Source organism: Hemibagrus wyckioides, linkage group LG06 (assembly GCF_019097595.1).
Source record: "Hemibagrus wyckioides isolate EC202008001 linkage group LG06, SWU_Hwy_1.0, whole genome shotgun sequence".
NCBI classification, from domain to species: domain Eukaryota; kingdom Metazoa; phylum Chordata; class Actinopteri; order Siluriformes; family Bagridae; genus Hemibagrus; species Hemibagrus wyckioides.
In genome coordinates, this window is record NC_080715.1 from 40,639,219 (window position 1) to 40,657,141 (window position 17,923).

General features: G+C 41.0%; 1 protein-coding gene across 1 annotated transcript in view; it reads left to right on the forward strand.

The window, feature by feature from the left end:
- Positions 1 to 380: 380 nt before the first annotated feature.
- Positions 381 to 17,923, forward strand: part of LOC131354325 (endoribonuclease ZC3H12A-like) — a 25,643-nt gene continuing 8,100 nt past the window's right edge. The window contains exon 1 of the mRNA XM_058391832.1: positions 381 to 709. Coding sequence (XP_058247815.1) covers positions 387 to 709 — 323 coding nt within the window. The 5' untranslated portion in view covers positions 381 to 386. The remainder of the gene's footprint in view (positions 710 to 17,923) is intronic.

The window sequence follows — 17,923 nt, forward strand, 5'->3', positions numbered from 1 at the left end:
CAAAAAGCGCCTTCCTTTCTTCTGTGGTCTCGTCATGACGTCCTGTTGATGCACACGCTGTTAAAAATAGATTGTGTGTGTGTGTGTGTGTGTGTGTGTGTGTATGTGTTTGTAGTAGCGCTAGATGTTTTGTGAACTGGAGTGTAAAAGCCCCTAACATTACCTGACCTTTCTGTGTTTACCCAGAGAGAACCCGCCTCCTCATACATACTTCTTCCACAAACAGTGGAAACCAGAAGACACGCTGAAGGCGGATTCCCCCATCGAGGCAAAAGATCAGGACAACCCCCCCCCCCCCCCAAACCACCCCCAGACACTTATAAAGAACACGTGGGCAGGAGGAGGAGACACAGAGGACTGATACACATACACACACCTGAGGACACATGCAGACGAACACAGACATGGAGCGCGATCAGAACAAAGTGAAGCGTTTCCTCAAGCTGGGTTACTCCCGCTCAGACATCCTGCGAGTCCTGCAGACGCTGGAGCATGACGCGCAGACCAACGACATCCTCCAGGAGCTGATCAAGACGTGTCGCACTAACGCCGCTGGAGCACCGGGGGCGCCGGAGAGCAGTCCTCAGCTCGTCCCGCGAGGATGTGGCTCCTCGACACAGCACAAACACGTCGATACCACACACGGCAACTCGCACTGCTCCAACCCCTTCAGGCCCGTGGTCATAGACGGCAGCAATGTAGCTATAAGGTGAGAACTTAACTTTAAATACCATCACTCGAGTCTGACTGTAATCTGAGATAAATCTGAGTCTCGAGATTTTACTTTAATCTCAGTCTCAAGATCGTACTTTAATCCGAGTCTCAAGATTTTCCTTTAATCAGAGTTAAATCAGTGTCTCAAGATATTACTTTAAGCCAAGTCTCAATATATTTTTTAATCTGTGTCTTAAATTCTTACTTTAATCTGAGTCTCAAGATTTTAATTTAATCTGTGTTTTAAGCTCTTACTTTAATCCGAGTCTCAAGATTTTCCTTTAATCCGAGTCTCAAGATTTTCCTTTAATCCGAGTCTCAAGCTCTTACTTTAATTTGAATCTCCAGCTCTTACTTTAATCCGAGTCTCAAGCTCTTACTTTAATCCGAGTCTCAAGATTTTTCTTTAACCCGAGTCTCAAGACTTTCCTTTAATCCGAGTCTCAAACTCTTACTTTAATCCGTGTCTCAAGATTTTTCTTTAATCCGAGTCTCAAGACTTTCCTTTAATCCGAGTCTCAAGACTTTCCTTTAATCCGAGTCTCAAGACTTTCCTTTAATCCGAGTCTCAAGACTTTCCTTTAATCCGAGTCTCAAGACTTTCCTTTAATCCGAGTCTCAAGACTTTCCTTTAATCCGAGTCTCAAGCTCTTACTTTAATCCGAGTCTCAAGACTTTCCTTTAATCCGAGTCTCAAGATTTTTCTTTAATCCGAGTCTCAAGACTTTCCTTTAATCCGAGTCTCAAGACTTTCCTTTAATCCGAGTCTCAAGACTTTCCTTTAATCCGAGTCTCAAGACTTTCCTTTAATCCGAGTCTCAAGCTCTTACTTTAATCCGAGTCTCAAGACTTTCCTTTAATCCGAGTCTCAAGACTTTCCTTTAATCCGAGTCTCAAACTCTTCCTTTAATCCGAGTCTCAAGCTCTTCCTTTAATCCGAGTCTCAAGCTCTTCCTTTAATCCGAGTCTCAAGCTCTTCCTTTAATCCGAGTCTTAAAATCTTAGTTTAATCCGAGTAATCTACAGATTTGGCCTTAATCCGAGTTCTGAATCTTAAACGTTTGAGCTCGAGACGCAGATGTAAACCAGCCTGAAGTAAAAGCTCGCATGCGGAAGCGAATGTTTATGAATGACACTCATTTGACGTGTGGGATGACTTCATCTCCAACTCAGAAGAACTCCAGTATGAACAGTATGGGCTGGGAAATGGAGGAAAGAAAAGAAAAGACCAAAAAGAAAGAACAAAAGACAGACAGATTAACAGAAATTGGTAGAAGATGTAAAAAAATAAATAAATAAATAAAATAAAAATAAAAAAGACTGTCTTGAGCTGGAAAAGGGGTAAAAGACAAAAGTATTGGCACCCTTTACTGTCATCAGCCAGGGATAAATAAAATACTGTTGTAGCTAGGAGCTACTAGGCTTACAGTCATAACTGATGTTCAGACACTTAACCAAAGCTAAAGGTTTCTGATCTTTTTTTAAACAAATCCCTATCATGTGACATTACAGTTTGCGGTGAAGCCGTGACCTTTAACCCACCCACCCAAAAATGACTTTTTTTTTCTATTTTTCAAACGAATATGTACATGTTTTCGGGAACCGAGATGCTTGGCTTGGTATTCTTTTTTTTTTCCCCCAAACTTAAAAGTCACCTCGTGATGTACTCGTAATTTCAGAACAGGTTGTGGGGTCAGACGAGATGAAAAGACAAAAGTACCAAGGCAGCTGGATCGCTTGTGACTGCCTTTCACGCAGCAGGGCCTGGTGGAACACACACCGCTCCTTAGATTCAAACGGCTTGCTTAGATTATCATCTCAGTAGTTCAAAACATGTTTTGGAAAGAACACACACACACACACACACACACACACACGGAAATACTCTGGAAAAATTGAGCATAAAGCTGACAGTCTTAGAAAGTGGGACTGGCAGCGTTTGATTGTGTTCGTGAAGGGTGTCAATAATTTAGAAAGTATTTGGTGTTTAAAGCATTTCTTCTGGGTTTCGCTTCCTCCTCGACTTCAGCGCTTGGAGCTAGTGTGTGTGTGTGTGTGTGTGTGTGTGTGTGTGTATGTGTGTGTGTGTGTGTGTGTATGTGTGTGTGTGAGATGCAGAAGTGGGAGTTGCGCGTCATCAAACCACCCAGTTTCTAAATTATTAATTGAATAAAGTTTTGCAAACGAAGTATTTAAGTGACTAAGTTACAGATTGCAGCAGTTAGCTGACACCCAAATGCAAGGGGGAGGGGCAATGGTGCAAAGTGCACACACTCCACCCACCCACACACACACACACACTCTCTCTCTCTCCCACACACACACAATCTCTCTCTCTCTCTCCCACACACACACACAATCTCTCTCTCTCTCTCCCACACACACACAATCTATATCTGTCTCTCTCTCACACACACAATCTATATCTGTCTCTCTCTCACACACACAATCTCTCTCTCTCTCTCCCACACACACACACAATCTCTCTCTCTCTCTCCCACACACACACACAATCTCTCTCTCTCTCTCCCACACACACACAATCTCTCTCTCTCTCTCCCACACACATAATCTATATCTGTCTCTCTCTCACACACACAATCTATATCTGTCTCTCTCACACACACAATCTATATCTGTCTCTCTCTCACACACACAATCTATATCTGTCTCTCTCTCACACACACAATCTATATCTGTCTGTCTCTCACACACACAATCTATATCTGTCTGTCTCTCACACACAATCTATATCTGTCTCTCTCTCACACACAATCTATATCTGTCTGTCTCTCACACACACAATCTATATCTGTCTCTCTCTCACACACACAATCTATATCTGTCTCTCTCACACACATAATCTATATCTGTCTCTCTCTCACACACACAATCTATATCTGTCTCTCTCTCACACACATAATCTATATCTGTCTCTCTCACACACACAATCTATATCTGTCTCTCTCACACACACAATCTATATCTGTCTCTCTCTCACACACATAATCTATATCTGTCTCTCTCACACACACAATCTATATCTGTCTCTCTCTCACACACATAATCTATATCTGTCTCTCACACACACAATCTATATCTGTCTCTCTCACACACATAATCTATATCTGTCTCTCTCACACACACACATAATCTATATCTGTCTCTCTCACACACACAATCTATATCTGTCTGTCTCTCACACACACAATCTATATCTGTCTCTCTCTCACACACATAATCTATATCTGTCTCTCTCACACACACATAATCTATATCTGTCTCTCTCTCACACACACAATCTATATCTGTCTCTCTCTCACACACACAATCTATATCTGTCTCTCTCTCACACACATAATCTATATCTGTCTCTCTCTCACACACACAATCTATATCTGTCTCTCTCTCACACACACAATCTATATCTGTCTCTCACACACACAATCTATATCTGTCTCTCTCTCACACACACAATCTATATCTGTCTCTCTCTCACACACACAATCTATATCTGTCTCTCTCACACACACAATCTATATCTGTCTCTCTCTCACACACACAATCTATATCTGTCTCTCTCTCACACACATAATCTATATCTGTCTCTCTCTCACACACACAATCTATATCTGTCTCTCTCTCACACACACAATCTATATCTGTCTGTCTCTCACACACATAATCTATATCTGTCTCTCTCTCACACACACATAATCTATATCTGTCTCTCTCACACACACAATCTATATCTGTCTCTCTCACACACACAATCTATATCTGTCTCTCTCACACACACATAATCTATATCTGTCTCTCTCTCACACACACATAATCTATATCTGTCTGTCTCTCACACACACAATCTATATCTGTCTCTCTCTCACACACACAATCTATATCTGTCTCTCTCTCACACACACATAATCTATATCTGTCTCTCTCACACACACATAATCTATATCTGTCTCTCTCACACACACAATCTATATCTGTCTCTCTCTCACACACACAATCTATATCTGTCTCTCTCACACACACATAATCTATATCTGTCTCTCTCTCACACACACAATCTATATCTGTCTCTCTCACACACACAATCTATATCTGTCTCTCCCACACACACATAATCTATATCTGTCTGTCTCTCACACACATAATCTATATCTGTCTCTCTCACACACACATAATCTATATCTGTCTCTCTCACACACACAATCTATATCTGTCTCTCTCACACACACATAATCTATATCTGTCTCTCTCTCACACACAATCTATATCTGTCTCTCTCTCACACACACATAATCTATATCTGTCTGTCTCTCACACACAATCTATATCTGTCTCTCACACACACAATCTATATCTGTCTCTCTCTCACACACATAATCTATATCTGTCTCTCTCTCACACACACATAATCTATATCTGTCTCTCTCACACACACATAATCTATATCTGTCTCTCACACACACAATCTATATCTGTCTCTCTCTCACACACATAATCTATATCTGTCTCTCTCTCACACACACATAATCTATATCTGTCTCTCTCACACACACATAATCTATATCTGTCTCTCTCTCACACACAATCTATATCTGTCTCTCTCTCACACACACATAATCTATATCTGTCTCTCTCTCACACACACATAATCTATATCTGTCTGTCTCTCACACACAATCTATATCTGTCTCTCTCTCACACACACATAATCTATATCTGTCTGTCTCTCACACACAATCTGTCTCTCACACACACAATCTATATCTGTCTCTCTCTCACACACATAATCTATATCTGTCTCTCTCTCACACACACATAATCTATATCTGTCTCTCTCACACACACATAATCTATATCTGTCTCTCTCACACACACAATCTATATCTGTCTCTCTCACACACACAATCTATATCTGTCTCTCTCTCACACACACATAATCTATATCTGTCTCTCTCACACACACATAATCTATATCTGTCTCTCTCTCACACACAATCTATATCTGTCTCTCTCTCACACACACATAATCTATATCTGTCTGTCTCTCACACACACAATCTATATCTGTCTCTCACACACACAATCTATATCTGTCTCTCTCTCACACACAATCTATATCTGTCTCTCTCTCACACACACATGATCTATATCTGTCTCTCTCACACACACAATCTATATCTCTCTCTCACACACATAATCTATATCTGTCTCTCTCTCACACACACATAATCTATATCTGTCTCTCTCACACACACATAATCTATATCTGTCTCTCTCACACACACAATCTATATCTGTCTCTCACACACACAATCTATATCTGTCTCTCTCACACACACAATCTATATCTGTCTCTCTCTCACACACACATAATCTATATCTGTCTCTCTCACACACACATAATCTATATCTGTCTCTCTCTCACACACATAATCTATATCTGTCTCTCTCACACACACATAATCTATATCTGTCTCTCTCACACACACAATCTATATCTGTCTCTCACACACACACAATCTATATCTGTCTCTCTCTCACACACACAATCTATATCTGTCTGTCTCTCACACACACAATCTATATCTGTCTCTCACACACACACAATCTATATCTGTCTCTCACACACACACAATCTATATCTGTCTCTCTCTCACACACACAATCTATATCTGTCTCTCTCTCACACACACAATCTATATCTGTCTCTCTCACACACACAATCTATATCTGTCTCTCTCTCACACACACAATCTATATCTGTCTCTCTCTCACACACATAATCTATATCTGTCTCTCTCACACACATAATCTATATCTGTCTCTCTCTCACACACACAATCTATATCTGTCTCTCTCTCACACACACAATCTATATCTGTCTCTCTCTCACACACATAATCTATATCTGTCTCTCTCACACACACAATCTATATCTGTCTCTCTCTCACACACACAATCTATATCTGTCTCTCTCACACACACAATCTATATCTGTCTCTCTCACACACACAATCTATATCTGTCTCTCTCTCACACACATAATCTATATCTGTCTCTCTCTCACACACACATAATCTATATCTGTCTCTCTCACACACACACAATCTATATCTGTCTCTCACACACACAATCTATATCTGTCTCTCTCTCACACACACATAATCTATATCTGTCTCTCTCACACACACATAATCTATATCTGTCTGTCTCTCACACACACATAATCTATATCTGTCTCTCTCACACACACAATCTATATCTGTCTCTCTCACACACATAATCTATATCTGTCTCTCTCTCACACACATAATCTATATCTGTCTGTCTCTCACACACACAATCTATATCTGTCTCTCTCCCACACACACATAATCTATATCTGTCTGTCTCTCACACACACATAATCTATATCTGTCTCTCTCACACACACAATCTATATCTGTCTCTCTCACACACATAATCTATATCTGTCTCTCTCTCACACACATAATCTATATCTGTCTGTCTCTCACACACACATAATCTATATCTGTCTCTCTCACACACACAATCTATATCTGTCTCTCTCACACACATAATCTATATCTGTCTCTCTCTCACACACATAATCTATATCTGTCTCTCTCTCACACACAATCTATATCTGTCTCTCTCACACACACATAATCTATATCTGTCTCTCTCTCACACACATAATCTATATCTGTCTCTCTCTCACACACATAATCTATATCTGTCTCTCTCTCACACACATAATCTATATCTGTCTCTCTCTCACACACAATCTATATCTGTCTCTCTCACACACATAATCTATATCTGTCTCTCTCTCACACACAATCTATATCTGTCTCTCTCACACACATAATCTATATCTGTCTCTCTCTCACACACATAATCTATATCTGTCTGTCTCTCACACACACATAATCTATATCTGTCTCTCTCTCACACACATAATCTATATCTGTCTGTCTCTCACACACACATAATCTATATCTGTCTCTCTCACACACATAATCTATATCTGTCTGTCTCTCACACACACAATCTATATCTGTCTGTCTCTCACACACACAATCTATATCTGTCTGTCTCTCACACACACAATCTATATCTGTCTCTCTCTCACACACACAATCTATATCTGTCTCTCTCACACACACATAATCTATATCTGTCTCTCTCTCACACACATAATCTATATCTGTCTGTCTCTCACACACATAATCTATATCTGTCTCTCTCACACACACACAATCTATATCTGTCTCTCTCTCACACACATAATCTATATCTGTCTGTCTCTCACACACATAATCTATATCTGTCTCTCTCTCACACACACAATCTATATCTGTCTCTCTCACACACAATCTATATCTGTCTCTCTCTCACACACACAATCTATATCTGTCTCTCTCTCACACACATAATCTATATCTGTCTCTCACACACACAATCTATATCTGTCTCTCTCTCACACACACAATCTATATCTGTCTCTCTCACACACAATCTATATCTGTCTCTCTCTCACACACACAATCTATATCTGTCTCTCTCTCACACACACAATCTATATCTGTCTCTCTCACACACACATAATCTATATCTGTCTGTCTCTCACACACACAATCTATATCTGTCTCTCTCACACACACATAATCTATATCTGTCTCTCTCTCACACACATAATCTATATCTGTCTGTCTCTCACACACACAATCTATATCTGTCTCTCACACACACAATCTATATCTGTCTCTCTCTCACACACATAATCTATATCTGTCTCTCTCTCACACACACAATCTATATCTGTCTCTCTCACACACACAATCTATATCTGTCTCTCTCACACACACAATCTATATCTGTCTCTCTCACACACACAATCTATATCTGTCTCTCTCTCACACACACAATCTATATCTGTCTCTCTCTCACACACACATAATCTATATCTGTCTGTCTCTCACACACACAATCTATATCTGTCTGTCTCTCACACACACAATCTATATCTGTCTCTCTCTCACACACACATAATCTATATCTGTCTCTCTCACACACACATAATCTATATCTGTCTCTCTCACACACACAATCTATATCTGTCTCTCTCACACACACATAATCTATATCTGTCTCTCTCTCACACACACATAATCTATATCTGTCTGTCTCTCACACACACAATCTATATCTGTCTGTCTCTCACACACACAATCTATATCTGTCTCTCTCTCACACACACATAATCTATATCTGTCTCTCTCACACACACATAATCTATATCTGTCTCTCTCACACACACAATCTATATCTGTCTCTCTCACACACACACAATCTATATCTGTCTCTCTCTCACACACACATAATCTATATCTGTCTCTCTCACACACACATAATCTATATCTGTCTCTCTCACACACACAATCTATATCTGTCTCTCTCTCACACACACAATCTATATCTGTCTCTCTCTCACACACACAATCTATATCTGTCTCTCTCACACACACATAATCTATATCTGTCTCTCTCACACACACAATCTATATCTGTCTCTCTCACACACACAATCTATATCTGTCTCTCTCTCACACACACAATCTATATCTGTCTCTCTCACACACACATAATCTATATCTGTCTCTCTCTCACACACATAATCTATATCTGTCTCTCTCACACACACATAATCTATATCTGTCTCTCTCTCACACACAATCTATATCTGTCTCTCTCTCACACACACATAATCTATATCTGTCTGTCTCTCACACACACAATCTATATCTGTCTCTCACACACACATAATCTATATCTGTCTCTCTCTCACACGCACAATCTATATCTGTCTCTCTCTCACACACATAATCTATATCTGTCTCTCTCTCACACACACATAATCTATATCTGTCTGTCTCTCACACACACAATCTATATCTGTCTCTCACACGCACAATCTATATCTGTCTCTCTCTCACACACATGATCTATATCTGTCTCTCTCTCACACACACATAATCTATATCTGTCTCTCTCACACACACATAATCTATATCTGTCTCTCTCTCACACACACATAATCTATATCTGTCTGTCTCTCACACACACAATCTATATCTGTCTCTCACACACACAATCTATATCTGTCTCTCTCTCACACACATAATCTATATCTGTCTGTCTCTCACACACACAATCTATATCTGTCTCTCTCTCACACACACAATCTATATCTGTCTCTCTCTCACACACACAATCTATATCTGTCTCTCTCTCACACACATAATCTATATCTGTCTGTCTCTCACACACACAATCTATATCTGTCTCTCACACACACAATCTATATCTGTCTCTCACACACACAATCTATATCTGTCTCTCACACACACAATCTATATCTGTCTCTCACACACACAATCTATATCTGTCTGTCTCTCACACACACAATCTATATCTGTCTCTCACACACACAATCTATATCTGTCTCTCTCACACACACAATCTATATCTGTCTCTCTCTCACACACACATAATCTATATCTGTCTCTCTCACACACACATAATCTATATCTGTCTCTCTCACACACACAATCTATATCTGTCTCTCTCACACACACATAATCTATATCTGTCTCTCTCTCACACACAATCTATATCTGTCTCTCTCTCACACACACATAATCTATATCTGTCTGTCTCTCACACACACAATCTATATCTGTCTCTCACACACACAATCTATATCTGTCTCTCTCTCACACACACATAATCTATATCTGTCTCTCTCACACACACATAATCTATATCTCTCTCTCACACACAATCTATATCTGTCTCTCTCTCACACACACATAATCTATATCTGTCTCTCTCTCACACACATAATCTATATCTGTCTCTCTCACACACACAATCTATATCTGTCTCTCTCACACACATAATCTATATCTGTCTCTCTCACACACACATAATCTATATCTGTCTCTCTCACACACACAATCTATATCTGTCTCTCTCACACACATAATCTATATCTGTCTCTCACACACACAATCTATATCTGTCTCTCTCTCACACACACAATCTATATCTGTCTCTCTCTCACACACACATAATCTATATCTCTCTCTCACACACAATCTATATCTGTCTCTCTCTCACACACACAATCTATATCTGTCTCTCTCACACACACAATCTATATCTGTCTGTCTCTCACACACATAATCTATATCTGTCTCTCACACACACAATCTATATCTGTCTCTCTCTCACACACACAATCTATATCTGTCTCTCTCTCACACACACAATCTATATCTGTCTCTCTCTCACACACACAATCTATATCTGTCTCTCTCTCACACACACAATCTATATCTGTCTCTCTCTCACACACATAATCTATATCTGTCTCTCTCTCACACACACAATCTATATCTGTCTCTCTCTCACACACACAATCTATATCTGTCTCTCTCTCACACACATAATCTATATCTGTCTCTCTCTCACACACACAATCTATATCTGTCTCTCTCTCACACACACAATCTATATCTGTCTCTCTCTCACACACATAATCTATATCTGTCTCTCTCTCACACACACAATCTATATCTGTCTCTCTCTCACACACACAATCTATATCTGTCTCTCTCTCACACACATAATCTATATCTGTCTCTCTCTCACACACACAATCTATATCTGTCTCTCTCTCACACACACAATCTATATCTGTCTCTCTCTCACACACACAATCTATATCTGTCTCTCTCACACACACAATCTATATCTGTCTGTCTCTCACACACACATAATCTATATCTGTCTCTCTCTCACACACACATAATCTATATCTGTCTCTCTCACACACACAATCTATATCTGTCTCTCTCTCACACACACATAATCTATATCTGTCTCTCTCACACACACAATCTATATCTGTCTCTCTCTCACACACACATAATCTATATCTGTCTCTCACACACACAATCTATATCTGTCTCTCTCACACACACACATAATCTATATCTGTCTCTCTCACACACACAATCTATATCTGTCTGTCTCTCACACACACATAATCTATATCTGTCTCTCTCACACACACAATCTATATCTGTCTCTCTCACACACATAATCTATATCTGTCTCTCTCTCACACACATAATCTATATCTGTCTGTCTCTCACACACACAATCTATATCTGTCTCTCTCCCACACACACATAATCTATATCTGTCTGTCTCTCACACACACATAATCTATATCTGTCTCTCTCACACACACAATCTATATCTGTCTCTCTCACACACATAATCTATATCTGTGTCTCTCTCACACACATAATCTATATCTGTCTCTCTCTCACACACACAATCTATATCTGTCTCTCTCACACACATAATCTATATCTGTCTCTCTCTCACACACATAATCTATATCTGTCTGTCTCTCACACACACAATCTATATCTGTCTCTCTCCCACACACACATAATCTATATCTGTCTGTCTCTCACACACACAATCTATATCTGTCTCTCTCTCACACACATAATCTATATCTGTCTCTCTCTCACACACAATCTATATCTGTCTCTCTCACACACACAATCTATATCTGTCTCTCACACACACACAATCTATATCTGTCTCTCTCTCACACACACAATCTATATCTGTCTGTCTCTCACACACACATAATCTATATCTGTCTCTCTCTCACACACATAATCTATATCTGTCTCTCACACACACATAATCTATATCTGTCTCTCTCACACACAATCTATATCTGTCTCTCTCACACACATAATCTATATCTGTCTCTCACACACAAAATCTATATCTGTCTCTCACACACAAAATCTATATCTGTCTCTCTCTCTCTCTCTCTCTCTCTCACACAATCTATATCTGTCTCTCTCTCTCACACACAATCTATATCTGTCTCTCACACACAAAATCTATATCTGTCTCTCTCTCTCTCTCTCTCTCACACAATCTATATCTGTCTCTCTCTCTCACACACAATCTATATCTGTCTCTCTCTCACACACACAATCTATATCTGTCTCTCTCTCACACACACAATCTATATCTGTCTCTCTCTCACACACACAATCTATATCTGTCTCTCTCTCACACACACAATCTATATCTGTCTCTCTCTCTCTCTCTCTCTCACACACACAATCTATATCTGTCTCTCTCTCACACACACAATCTATATGTCTCTCTCTCACACACACAATCTATATCTGTCTCTCTCTCACACACACAATCTATATCTGTCTCTCTCTCACACACAATCTATATCTCTCTCTCTCTCTCTCTCTCTCTCTCTCTCTCTCTCTCACACACACACACAATCTATATCTGTCTCTCTCTCCCACACACACACATAATCTATATCTGTCTCTCTCACACACACATAATCTATATCTGTCTCTCTCTCACACACATAATCTATATCTGTCTCTCTCTCACACACACATAATCTATATCTGTCTGTCTCTCACACACACATAATCTATATGTCTCTCTCTCACACACACAATCTATATCTGTCTCTCTCTCTCACACACACACACAATCTATATCTGTCTCTCTCTCTCTCTCTCTCTCTCTCTCTCTCTCACACACACATTCTATATCTGTCTCTCTCTCTCTCTCTCTCTCTCTCTCACACACACAGTCTATATCTGTCTCTCTCTCTCTCTCTCTCACACACACACAATCTATATCTGTCTCTCTCTCTCTCACACACACAATCTATATCTGTCTCTCTCTCACACACACAATCTATATCTGTCTCTCTCTCTCTCTCTCTCTCTCTCTCTCTCTCTCTCACACACACACACAATCTATATCTGTCTCTCTCTCTCTCACACACACAATCTATATCTGTCTCTCTCTCACACACACAATCTATATCTGTCTGTCTCTCACACACAATCTATATCTGTCTCTCTCTCACACACACAATCTATATCTGTCTCTCTCTCTCTCTCTCACACACACAATCTATATCTGTCTCTCTCTCTCTCTCTCTCTCTCTCACACACACACACACAATCTATATCTGTCTCTCTCTCACACACACAATCTATATCTGTCTCTCTCTCTCACACAATCTATATCTGTCTCTCTCTCTCTCTCTCTCTCTCTCTCTCTCTCTCTCTCTCACACACACACACACAATCTATATCTGTCTCTCTCTCACACACACAATCTATATCTGTCTCTCTCTCTCTCTCTCACACACACAATCTATATCTGTCTCTCTCTCTCTCTCTCTCTCTCTCTCACACACACACACACAATCTATATCTGTCTCTCTCTCACACACACAATCTATATCTGTCTCTCTCTCTCACACAATCTATATCTGTCTCTCTCTCTCTCTCTCTCTCTCTCTCTCTCTCTCTCTCTCTCTCACACACACAATCTATATCTGTCTCTCTCTCTCTCTCTCACACACACAATCTATATCTGTCTCTCTCTCTCTCTCTCTCTCTCTCACACACACACACACAATCTATATCTGTCTCTCTCTCACACACACAATCTATATCTGTCTCTCTCTCACACACACAATCTATATCTGTCTCTCTCTCTCACACAATCTATATCTGTCTCTCTCTCACACACAATCTATATCTGTCTCTCTCTCACACACAATCTATATCTGTCTCTCTCTCTCACACAATCTATATCTGTCTCTCTCTCACACACACAATCTATATCTGTCTCTCTCTCACACACAATCTATATCTGTCTCTCTCTCTCACACAATCTATATCTGTCTCTCTCTCACACACACAATCTATATCTGTCTCTCTCTCTCTCTCTCACACACACACACAATCTATATCTGTCTCTCTCTCACACACACAATCTATATCTGTCTCTCTCTCTCACACACAATCTATATCTGTCTCTCTCTTTCACACAATCTATATCTGTCTCTCTCACACACACATAATCTATATCTGTCTCTCACACACACACAATCTATATCTGTCTGTCTCTCACACACACAATCTATATCTGTCTCTCACACACACAATCTATATCTGTCTCTCTCTCACACACACAATCTATATCTGTCTCTCTCTCTCTCTCTCACACAATCTATATCTGTCTCTCTCACACACACAATCTATATCTGTCTCTCTCTCTCTCTCTCTCTCTCTCACACAATCTATATCTGTCTCTCTCACACACACAATCTATATCTGTCTCTCTCTCTCTCTCTCTCTCTCTCTCTCTCTCTCTCACACAATCTATATCTGTCTCTCTCTCTCTCTCTGTCTCTCTCTCTCTCACACACACACACAATCTATATCTGTCTCTCTCTCTGTCTCTCTCTCTCTCTCTCTCTCTCTCTCTCTCTCTCTCACACACACACAGTCTATATCTGTCTCTCTCTCTCACACACACACACAATCTATATCTGTCTCTCTCTCTCTCTCTCTCTCTCTCTCTCTCACACACACACAGTCTATATCTGTCTCTCTCTCTCTCACACACACACAATCTATATCTGTCTCTCTCTCTCACACATACACACAATCTATATCTGTCTCTCTCTCTCTCTCTCTCTCTCTCTCTCTCACACACACACACAATCTATATCTGTCTCTCTCTCTCACACATACACACAATCTATATCTGTCTCTCTCTCTCACACACACACAATCTATATCTGTCTCTCTCTCTCTCTCTCTCTCTCTCTCTCTCTCACACACACACAGTCTATATCTGTCTCTCTCTCTCTCTCACACACACACAGTCTATATCTGTCTCTCTCTCTCACACACACACAATCTATATCTGTCTCTCTCTCTCACACATACACACAATCTATATCTGTCTCTCTCTCACACACACACACAATCTATATCTGTCTCTCTCTCTCTCACACACAATCTATATCTGTCTCTCTCTCTCTCTCTCTCTCACACACACACACAGTCTATATCTGTCTCTCTCTCACACACACAATCTATATCTGTCTCTCTCTCTCTCACACACAATCTATATCTGTCTCTCTCTCTCTCTCTCACACACACACACAATCTATATCTGTCTCTCTCTCTCTCACACACAATCTATATCTGTCTCTCTCTCTCTCTCTCACACACACACACAATCTATATCTGTCTCTCTCTCTCTCTCTCTCTCTCTCACACACACACACACAATCTCTCCCCGTCTCTCTCTCACACACACACACAATCTCTCCCCGTCTCTCTCTCACACACACACACACAATCTCTCCCCGTCTCTCTCTCACACACAGTTGTTTTTTGTCCTTTTTTTTTACAGCAGGACTGAGAATTGTGGTGTGGCGGTTTGGGCTGTTTGCGTATGCCGTTGTCCAGGAAGTGCTCTGCAAAGTGACTTCCTTAACAATGAGCATGCTTAGCGAGCGTATCAGTTTCAGGCTAAGCGGTATATGCAAAGCACACACATGATTCCTGACACTGTTCAAAGCGGAAAGGCCCAGAACTAGGTTAAGTCAAATACAATAACAACCACACACGCACGCACACACACACACACACACACACAAGACACAAGTCTGCACACACACACACACACACACACACAAGACACAAGTCTGCACACACACACACACACACACACACACACAAGACACAAGTCTGCACACACACACACACACACACAAGACACAAGTCTGCACACACACACACACACACACAAGACACAAGTCTGCACACACACACACACACACACAAGACACAAGTCTGCACACACACACACACACACACAAGACACAAGTCTGCACACACACACACACACACACAAGACACAAGTCTGCACACACACACACACACACACAAGACACAAGTCTGCACACACACACACACACACACAAGACACAAGTCTGCACACACACACACACACACAAGACACAAGTCTGCACACACACACACACACAAGACACAAGTCTGCACACACACACACACACACACACACACACAAGACACAAGTCTGCACACACACACACACACACACACACACACACACACACAAGACACAAGTCTGCACACACACACACACACACACACAAGACACAAGTCTGCACACACACACACACACACACACACGACACAAGTCTGCACACACACACACACAAGACACAAGTCTGCACACACACACACACACACACAAGACACAAGTCTGCACACACACACACACACACGACACAAGTCTGCACACACACACACACACACGACACAAGTCTGCACACACACACACACACACACAAGACACAAGTCTGCACACACACACACACACACACACACACACACGACACAAGTCTGCACACACACACACACAAGACACAAGTCTGCACACACACACACACACACACACAAGACACAAGTCTGCACACACACACACACACACACACAAGACACAAGTCTGCACACACACACACACACACACACACACAAGACACAAGTCTGCACACACACACACACACACAAGACACAAGTCTGCACACACACACACACACACACACAAGACACAAGTCTGCACACACACACACACACACACACACACACAAGACACAAGTCTGCACACACACACACACACACACACACACACACACAAGACACAAGTCTGCACACACACACACACACACACACACACACACAAGACACAAGTCTGCACACACACACACACACACACAAGACACAAGTCTGCACACACACACACACACACACACACGACACAAGTCTGCACACACACACACACAAGACACAAGTCTGCACACACACACACACACACACAAGACAAGTCTGCACACACACACACACACAAGACACAAGTCTGCACACACACACACACACACGACACAAGTCTGCACACACACACACACACACACACACAAGACACAAGTCTGCACACACACACACACACACACACACACACACGACACAAGTCTGCACACACACACACACAAGACACAAGTCTGCACACACACACACACACACACACAAGACAAGTCTGCACACACACACACACACACACACAAGACACAAGTCTGCACACACACACACACACACACACACACAAGACACAAGTCTGCACACACACACACACACACAAGACACAAGTC